This window comes from Macadamia integrifolia, chromosome 1 (assembly GCF_013358625.1).
Source record: "Macadamia integrifolia cultivar HAES 741 chromosome 1, SCU_Mint_v3, whole genome shotgun sequence".
Taxonomy (NCBI): Eukaryota; Viridiplantae; Streptophyta; class Magnoliopsida; order Proteales; family Proteaceae; genus Macadamia; species Macadamia integrifolia.
Genome location: NC_056557.1, coordinates 31,407,411 through 31,417,907, shown reverse-complemented (window position 1 = coordinate 31,417,907; position 10,497 = coordinate 31,407,411). Strand labels below are relative to the sequence as shown.

Here is a 10,497-nt window from a genome sequence, read left to right as displayed (position 1 = left end):
AGGTATATTCCCTAACAGAGACCAGAGTGTCAGCATAATTTCAAGGGTGTCTCTATAATAGTGGCATTCTCTACGGGGTGTAAGGGTGCAAAGTTTGAAGGCCGGCTTGGCCCAGACTCTCCTTGATCCAGAACAAGTACGAACCCAAAATTTTTGGCCTTGAAGGCTGACTCAATCCTGAAATTTTTGACCCTGAGTTAGGGTTAGGATAGGTAAGGGTTAATGTCTTCGGCCCATCCAGCCACCCTGAACTTAGCTCTGATTTTTTTACCCTGAGTTTTAGCCCTAGTTTTGGCCTTACCCAGCCATGATTTTTGCCGCTGATGTTGACCCTGATTATGACCCTAGTTGTGGCCTTGATTTTAACCTAATTTTTTATATTATTCCACATTGAGTCATTGACACCTCAAAACTCCTAATATATCTTCTCACAAATCTCTCTTACATTTTTTACCAATAAAAAAGATCTATTTTCCTTTTTCTACAAAAAAAAAAAAAAAATCTATTCTAGTAGTTATTATTAATAAAATGAAAAATAATTAATATATTTTTTAAAATTACCATCTTAAATCAATATGTAATTGTTGCTATGAATATTTATTATCGACTTTTATTATCAATATATATATATATATATATTTAATATAGTGAAAATTGGTAGAAAATCATTTTCTACCAATCTTGTTCCTTGAACCTGAAGTTTTTTTCTTCACCCTCATCAAGTGGAGGTTCAGTTTTTTTACAGTTTGCCTTGTTAGGATGATCTCTTTGTTCACCATGATAAATAATTGAAATTTTTGGATTATTTATTTTCTTAGGATGATCTCATCTTTATTTATCATAATAGTTATTATTTGTATTATTTGAATGTTTGCTTTAGGATGTTCTCCTCATAACAAGTAATTTGTAATTTTATGTGTTTTTTTTTTTTTTTTTCTAATCTCCTCTTTATTATGAATATTTTTTATTTTTAAGTTTTTTCACATTTTGTAAGATCAGAGTTAGGGTCGGGGTCAGGGTATACTCGGCCTTGATGGAAAACTAGGGTCAGGGTCATTCAGGGCCATCCCGGCCCTTGATGGCAAACCAGGGTTAGAGTCAATCAGGGTCAGGGTCAGGGTCATCCCAGTTCGACCCTGAAAAATCAGGGTCAATCGGGATGGGTAAGGGTTGGGCTGAACCCTGAAGGGTAGGGCCTGAGTTGAGGTTTTGCGACGCTGAGTCAGAGTCAGGGTCAGGGAGGGTTTGGGCCTAGTTAAGGGGACTAAGGGTTGGGCTAGGGTTGTAAGAAGCCCAGCCCAACCAGGCCCTGTTGCACCCTTACACCCCCTCTTTTGTTGACAAGGACCCCCTCCCGGATCGGAGGGTGATGCCGCACACCTCCTGTGGGCCTTGGTCATCATCGAAGATATCGCCAAGCAAGGATTCAGTATCCCCGCTCACTTGCACCATCCCACAATGAACGGGAGAGTGATCTCCCCAGAAGTCAGAGTCAGAATCAGGGAAAGCTAAGCTACCTCCATTCCTAAGGCATGTACTCTTCGAGGATGACGGGAGGGTGGCGTTGTAAATTTATTTATTTAATTATTTTTTAAAATTTATGACGATTCAATACGGCCGATTCATAGACCAAAACCTTTGGAGTTGCATTTCTGAGCCCCAGATTCTAGGATTTTCTGGCACCCATTCTGGCGACTCCGATCCGATTGGCACCGACCGATTCCGTCCCAGATTCCGCATTTTATGACCTTGTCACTAGCTCTGAGACTGGAACTGGGAGTGAGGTAAATGAACATCGGCAATGGCGATTCGGTCGCTCTTCGGCAATCTCAGACGGTAACGTAGATTGTTGCATTGGTGTTTCGTTCTCTGTAAACTGTAGCTCTTTCCGTTCTGGTTTTGTATTAACTCGGAGACTCTCTGTAAAACCCTAGAAAATGCAGGCAAAACCCTCCCTTTTGCCAACTATTGTTAGAGGAGAAAAGACTATGGAGGTCGTTCTCTTCGAATGCCTTCAACAGCGATCTGGTCGAAGATTCTCCATCTACTCCGCCGGACGATCTGAAAAGCAGGATTTTTAGGCTCAGATTCCCCAAGCGAAGCGCGACGGCTGCGATGCGCAAATGGGTCGGCGAAGGGAATAAAGTGACGCTTTCTGAGCTTAGACAAATCTCCAAAGAGCTCAAGAAATCTCTACGTTACAAGCACGCCCTCGAGGTTTGTACCTCTCTCTCTCTCTCTCTGCTTTTTTTATGCGGCCAGTCCAATTTGATCACTTGGTCATGCTCACTTTTCAATTTCAGAATATTGGATTCTCAGTTTAACCACCAAGACTCCTTAGTTCAGGATCTTATATCACAACTCCCTCGTGCGTTGAAGTCCTCCTTGTGAATTTCACATTTTTTTTACACCAAATAATCTGTTAGCATTGCATGGTAGTGGTGTCAGATTTTTGAGGGATGGTATGGGAAATCTCGTAAGTTTCATCAGATTCTTATCTTGATTGTGCTGCTGCAATTTCAATCGGTTAAGCTTGTCTCACTTATTGTGTATCAGTGGCTACTTCTTACTTTCTGGTGGGAATATGTGCATAGGGTATCTTCATAAGACAAATTAGATTTAGTTCCTGCTTTCTGAACAACTACTCTTTGTAGAAAAGGCTCCCAATACGAGGAATATTTTCATATACATTAGCTATAAGTCATAATGATAATGCAGGTGAAAATAGGAAGAATTTGGAAGGGAATGACAAGCAACGAAGGGTTGNAAAAAAAAAAAAAAAAAAAATCTATTCTAGTAATTATTATTAATAAAATGAAAAATAATTAATATATTTTTTTAAATTACCATCTTAAATCAATATGTAATTGTTGCTATGAATATTTATTATCGACTTTTATTATCAATATATATATTTAATATAGTGAAAATTGGTAGAAAATCATTTTCTACCAATCTTGTTCCTGGAACCTAAAGTTTTTTTCTTCACCCTCATCAAGTGGAGGTTCAGTTTTCTTACAGTTTGCCTTGTTAGGATGATTTCTTTGTTCACCATGATAAATAATTGAAATTTTTTGGATTATTTACTTTCTTAGGATGATCTCATCTTTATTTATCATAATAGTTATTATTTGTATTATTTGAATGTTTGCTTTAGAATGTTCTCTTCATAACAAGTAATTTGTAATTTTATGTGTTTTTTTTTTTTTTTTTTTCAATCTCCTCTTTATTATGAATATTTTTTATTTTTAAGTTATTTCATATTTTGTAAGATCAGAGTTAGGGTCGGGGTCAGGGTATACTCGGCCTTGATGGAAAACTAGGGTCACGGTCAATCAGGGCCATCCCGGCCCTTGATGGCAAACTAGGGTTAGGGTCAATCAGGGTCAGGGTCAGGGTCATCCCGGTTCGACCCTGAAAAATCAAGGTCAATCGGGACGGGTAAGAGTTGGGCTGAACCCTGAAGGGTAGGGCCTGAGTTGAGGTTTTGCGGCGCTGAGTCAGAGTCAGGATCAGGGAGGGTTTGGGCCTAGTTAAGGGGGACTAAAGGTTGGGCTAGGGTTGTAAGAAACCCAGCTCAACCAGGCCCTGTTGCACCCTTACCAGGGTGGCGATGTAAATTTATTTATTTAATTATTTTTTAAAATTTGTGACGATTCAATACGGCCGATTCATAGACCAAAACCTTTGGAGTGCATTTCTGAGCCCCAGATTCTAGGATTTTCTGGCACCCATTCTGGCGACTCCGATCCGATTGGCACCGACCGATTCCGTCCCAGATTCCGCATTTTATGACCTTGTCACTAGCTCTGAGACTGGAACTGGGAGTGAGGTAAATGAACATCGGCAATGGCGATTCGGTCGCTCTTCGGCAATCTCAGACGGTAACGTAGATTGTTGCATTGGTTTTTCGTTCTCTGTAAACTGTAGCTCTCTCCGTTCTGGTTTTGTATTAACTTGGAGACTCTCTGTAAAACCCTAGAAAATGCAGGCAAAACCCTCCCTTTTGCCAACTATTGTTAGAGGAGAAAAGACTATGGAGGTCGTTCTCTTCGAATGCCTTCAACAGCGATCTGGTCGAAGATTCTCCATCTACTCCGCCGGACGATCTGAAAAGCAGGATTTTTAGGCTCAGATTCCCCAAGCGAAGCGCGACGGCTGCGATGCGCAAATGGGTCGGCGAAGGGAATAAAGTGACGCTTTCTGAGCTTAGACAAATCTCCAAAGAGCTCAAGAAATCTCTACGTTACAAGCACGCCCTCGAGGTTTGTACCTCTCTCTCTCTCTGCTTTTTTTACGCGGCCAGTCCAATTTGATCACTTGGTCATGCTCACTTTTCAATTTCAGACTATTGGATTCTCAGTTTAACCCTGCTTAAAGTTCGTTTGAAAACCAAGACTCCTTAGTTCAGGATCTTATATCACAACTCCCTCGTGCGTTGAAGTCCTTCTTGTGAATTTCACATTTTTTTTTACACCAAATAATCTGTTAGCATTGCATGGTAGTGGTGTCAGATTTTTGAGGGATGGTATGGGAAATCTCGTAAGTTTCATCCGATTCTTATCTTGATTGTGCTGCTGCAATTTCAATCGGTTAAGCTTGTCTCACTTATTGTTTATCAGTGGCTACTTCTTACTTTCTGGTGGGAATATGTGCATAGGGTATCTTCATAAGACAAATTAGATTTAGTTCCTGCTTTCTGAACAACTACTCTTTGTAGAAAAGGCTCCCAATACGAGGAATATTTTCATATACATTAGCTATAAGTCATAATGATAATGCAGGTGAAAATAGGAAGAATTTGGAAGGGAATGACAAGCAACGAAGGGTTGCACCCCCAAAAAAAAAAAAAAAAAAAAAATCAACTAAGGAGAGAGTGATTGAACTTATTAAACAATTCAGATTCTTTACAAATACTTACAAGCTTCGACTACATAGGCACTTCTATGCTAAAAGAAACAAGGATCAGCCAACCACCATAAAATTTCTATCTATAGGATATTTTTACTGAATCTGAACTTTATATCTAATTCAATAATTACTTAGGACATAATGCTTTTGCATCATTTTCTCTTGATGGAAGAGGCCTCAGGCCAATGCACATGCAGTCATTCGATCTAAATGATGTGCTTTCATTGTATGTCTCCACCTCAACAATTGAACCCTACAATCTCTTCAGAAGAATTTCTTCAACTGCACAAGCTATCATCCCATAGTGCTCCTTATACCCTGATCTAAAATCTTCTAAAGCCCTCATTTCTTTTAGTCATAGTTGTCATGGAGGCAAGGTGAGTAGGCGACCCAAGGCAGTGGCCAGGGGTGACAAGGTGCCTTCTTGTCTAGGAGTGCGGATCTAGCTGCCAGGTTGACGTGTAGGTGACTTAGGCTTGCATAACAATGGAAATTAACCATGTAATAGTATTAACCTTTTAAGTTGTGGGCGACCCAAGGCAGTGGCCAGGGGTGCCTAGGTGCCTTATTGTCTAGAAGTGCGGATCTAGCTGCCAGGTTGATGTGTAGGTGACTTAGGCTTGCATAAAAATGGAAATTAACCACGTAACAGTATTAGCCTTTTAAGTTGTAGTATCTGTTTTATCTATTCTTCTCTTTAATGCACTTTCTATTCAAGTGTTAACCACGCTAAAAAAATGAAGAAGGGGGAAAAATTGTTGGAAAGAAAACAAAGAAAAAAAAAAGGAGAAGAACAAGAATAAGCTTCAAAAAGGAATCTATAAAATGAAAAGAAGGAGAAGAATAAGAATAAAAAATTGAAAAGGAACAAGAAAGCAAAAGGAAGAAGACTACTGGAGAACTGAGAGAGGGCAGCCGGAAGGAGAGAAGAAGAAGGGGAAAAAAAAAAAAGAAGCAACAGAAAGTGGAAGTTAGAAAAAGAAGAGGAAAACTGAGAAGGGGCAACCGGAAAAAAGAAGAATATGTGGAAGATTGCAGAAGGCAGAAGAAACAGTCTACGGTGGGGGGTACATAGGATGAACCCTAAGTTCAGATTACACACCCCTTTTGCCGGATCTAAAATGTTTCTAAAACAGAATTGAGGTTAACAATTGGGTCAGAGCCAACTTTATCCAATGGAACTCAGACTCTGGTCAATGATAATAAACTATTAGAATAAGCGAACCCCATATACAGCATCGTTCCAATGGTCAGATTTGAGTTAACTTTCAAAACAGTATAAATTTGAATCCTGTGAAGGAAATTTATGAGATTTTTTTCACAAAAGGAGATCAGAAGTTCTGATCAGACTAAATCCTGGATCGAAGGTGACCTCTGGACTGCTCTTCAACGCCTTAAAATATGGGAAGATTCTAAGGGACAGATTGATGCAGTTGGGCGATGGAAGGGATCTCTTTGATTTGGGATTTTCTTATTTACTTTCCTTTTTTAGGTTTAGAAATTAATTTGTGGTATTTTTTTTCGCTTGGATTTTATTTCAGTTGCTATTTAGAATTAATTTCTATTTTTAATTAGCTTCCAATGTTATGTCATTATTTTCTTTAAATAGCCATGTAATAGAGAAGAACTCAGATTTGAATGAAGTTGAGAATTATGTTTTGGTTGGAAACGATGGCTGCCATGGGTGGTTTCCCTCTCTCTCATTTTTGAACTGTCTATTATTTCATCTTCTTCTTTCCCCCCTGTTCTTCTTTTCCTTCTTTTCATTCTTCTTCTTGTTGGTCCTCTCTCCCAGCCCCTGTTTTCTGGGCGACAGTTGCTGCACCAAACAAGGGATCGATCTCTCTCACCTTTAATCTATTGGAGCTGAAACTTTGAGCGAAGATTGCTCTTCCCTAAGAGATCCAAACCCCCAAACTCTAGTTCCGGAAATCCCTCTCATCATAGGGTAGAATGTCAGTTGCAGGTCTGAACAGAATTTCACCGTAGAGCTCAGTTTCAGTGGTTTGGAACTTCTGGTTTGCTTGTTGTCTAAGGAGTCTGTTTGATGGGTTACTAGGACTGTGAGTTGTGACATCTCCTTTGAAATTTCATATGAAGTCGATGCCTAACCAGTGAGGTCTCCATCTCCAAGTCATGTTGACTCCACCACTGTAACTATTCCTAGGTTAAAGAAGACTCCCAAATCGTGAGTTTCTTATTTCTTCGTTTTTATTAATACCCTTCTTTTAACCACTTATTTATACCCTGTCTTTAAATTGTTTGCCATTCTTAGTTTACCTCTACCAAATAAATACTATTTACTTTTGTGTCCTTCCCTTAGTTAACCATCTAGAACCTTACATAGTCTGCTTATTTACAAAACTGCCACCTTCATTGGAAACTTCAATTTAATTACAATTCTGCCATTTAGTTGAAGCTTTATTTCAATACAACCTGTCATTGGTTATTGTCTTTGTTTTATTGAGCGTCTAAGTGGGCCCTAAGCGATCCAATTTCATTCTTTGAAACCTGGATCCGCATCACAGATTCCCTTATGTGGCCTATGTTTATATCAGCCAAATTAAACCCAAAACGGAGCTGCCACTGATGTAGATCCGTATTCCAAGGATTGAAATCGGATCGCCTGGGACCCACTTGGATACTCAATAAATTAATGGCAACAATTTGTAATTTCTGGCAAAATTTTAAACCCCTTGTTTTTAAAGTGAAACAGCTGAATGGGAACAGATTTGGAATTAATTCCAAAGAAATCTCAGTTCTAGAAACTAAATTGGGGTTTCTAATAAAGAGTGGCAGGTTTGTAATTAACAGAACATGTAAGGGTCTGGATAGCTAAATATGGATTGGACACAAGAGTAATTAGTATTTATTTAATAGGAGTAAACTAGGGATGACAAACAATTTAAGGGCAGGGTGTAAATAAGGGTTAAAAGAAGGGCATTAGAAAAGAAAGGAAAGAATTAGAATGACTCACAATTTAGGAGAGAAACTTGGAGTCTTCTTCAAGTTTGGAGTAGGTTGCAGTGGTGGAGTTAGCAGGGATTTGAGATGAAGAACTCTATAGTGTGGCATTGGCTGAGCCTGAAATTTCAGGCGAGGGGTTGCCCCTTCCAAACCTATCAAACCTGGCAGGACCAGTCGTAGACATCAAGGACACAGGGGGTAGTAACCTCTCCAAGTCAGATCTGGGCGGCAGCTTCAGGCAACCTGAGTTGCAGGTTGTTGTTTCTCACAGCAGGAGTCATTTTCAGGCCTGATATTCAAGGGTTAGGGTTGCCTTGGGGAGGGCTTCCTTCGACCAATAGTTTGACCCAAACAGATCTCACATGAAAGAGATCGATCCACACTTGTGGGCTGCAACTCTAGCCCAGAACAGGGGCTGGGAATGGAAACCAGAAATAATAAAGTGAAGATGAAGAAATAAGGAAGAAGTAGAGGAATGGATTTCAGAGAGAGTAAAGGAGGGGAAAAACAGCTCATGGCAGCCATGGTTTTCATACCAAATTTCAATTCTTCAAAAACTTTAAATCTGAAATTCCATATTGTATTACATGACTACTTAAAGGAAAACTCAAAGCATCTCAATGGTAACTAATTAAAAATGAAAACTAGCCTAGATAGAAACTGAAATAAAAATCCAAGCTAAATAAAATACACAAACTAATTTCTAAACCGAAAAAAAGGGAAAGTAGATAAGAAAATTCCCAAATCAAAGAGATCCCTTCCATCGCCCAACTGCATCAGCCACCAACTCCTAGAAGGTGCTCCGATGCTGTGATTTTAAATATCAATATACACAGCATATGAACAACAGTAAAGGATGATGATTAATCCTTTGAAACCCAAATCAGCTTCATCGAACACCAGTGACAATAGAAGTAAGAACACTTGATAAGAGAAAACAAAATAGAGAGTAGGGCATTATGACCTTTGATTTTACACCAATAGGCCTAGATCAGAATCCCTCTAATCTAAGAGTCTTACTCTTCGCTGAGTCTCACAGAAACAAAAACGCAACAACCATTCTTCATTGATAAAAATCGTTGGTGGCAAATGAGCCTTGAAATCTGTTTATTTAAAATAGAGAGTCCCTAGCTAAGTAAGAAACATATATAAACCACATTTACGTAGCCAATAGGAAACATAAAAGAAAAAGGAAACCCTCTACACTAGGTAAGGGTCCTTAGTTTAAGTAAACAAGTTAAAAATAAAAATTCTTAAAAGGAAAATTAAAACCTATAGTTAAGTAGCTCATGAGATGGGCTGGTGCGAAGGCCCACTAATGGGCTGAAAAGGCCCATGTCATCTAGGGAGAGAAAAGGCCCTCTTCTTTTTAAATCGTGGTCGCTAATGCCTGTTTACCTTTCTTCTTCCTATGGGAGTATGGGAGGAACTCCCCTGCATCAGTCTGACAGAAGAAGATGAAGAATGGGGGTCATACCTGTTGGATTCAGTTGAGGGTTGCAATAGACATTGGCAATTGAAGGTCAGTGCCACAGCTCCAGCAAAAGGGTTTCTTGATTTCATGTTTGACAATAAGCTCTTCTCCTCTCCCCTTCTTTTCTTCTTTCTTTCTTCCTTTTTTTTTTTTAATAAAATATATGATCTCATGTATGACTGATGTAAGGCTAGGTAGGAACTATCCACCCCAGTTAGGATCCCAAAACTCCAATTAACAACTCACCAAACGCTAGGAAAATCTGCAATCCGACTTAGAACGTAAGTCCAAATCTGGGTGGAATTGAGGAAACCTGCAGTTGGATGTAGGAAGCTCTGATGGAGCTCAACTTCTGGTTGAGTGATCCTCTTGTGGTGCTGATCAAACCCTCCAAAGTATTTTGCAACCTGATCTCAGGTTTGGGAGATCTGAGAAGAGGTTCCCAATTAGGAAACTATTTAAATGGAAGGCTTTTGGTCTTCAATCAGTGGTAAACTCGCACTCTCTCAACAGTGGAATAAAGAGAAATTAAGAAAAATAAAAGAGAATCGATGGATGGTTGAGAAGGGGGGAAGAGAAGATTAGGTTTTGGGCATCTCACCCCTCAAGTTTAGGCAATTCACCCAACTGTATCCCATAGCAAATGGCATAAGCCATCTCAAAATAAACTTTATTAACTTGTACCAATCGATTACAATGGTCTCTCTTAAATAGGCTAGGCACAGCCTTACAAATTAGAAACAAACTAAAAAAAGAAAAAGAAAAAAAGAAACTAACATAAAATAGAAACTAATGACTTTTATAACTAACTACTGACTTGTACTCTTAGAAACTAACATAAGACAATAGGGAAACATTCTAGAAGACTTGTACAACACCCAACTTGGTGTGTCAAACACATAAAAGACAAAGGGCAGCAGCTGTGGAGATTGTAGGCACCAAAATAGGCTGGATCGATTGCACCTTGAAGGATCTTCTACAGTCCCAAAATAAGAACTAAAATTCTGCAATAATGTGGAGCTGCTATGCTGGTTTGAAGGCTGCAAAGGTGGACCAACATAGGACAATATTGGGGGCCAGCAAGGCTGGTTCGATGGGGCTAAACCAGGTCCAGACTTAGGACAGAACTGAACCATGGTTTGGTC

General features: G+C 39.4%; 1 protein-coding gene across 2 annotated transcripts in view; it reads left to right on the top strand.

Annotated features, from left to right (window-relative positions):
* Positions 1–3,706: 3,706 nt before the first annotated feature.
* LOC122084060 (pentatricopeptide repeat-containing protein At5g09450, mitochondrial) overlaps positions 3,707–10,497 on the top strand; it is a 19,552-nt gene continuing 12,761 nt past the window's right edge. Inside the window, exons 1-2 of one of the 2 annotated variants that reach the window (XM_042652100.1) lie at positions 3,707–3,884; positions 3,992–4,265. In XM_042652100.1, coding sequence (XP_042508034.1) covers positions 3,850–3,884; positions 3,992–4,265 — 309 coding nt within the window. In that variant the 5' untranslated portion in view covers positions 3,707–3,849. Of the gene's footprint in view, positions 3,885–3,982; positions 4,266–10,497 lie in introns of both variants that reach the window. The other variant, XM_042652093.1, reaches the window with a different exon arrangement.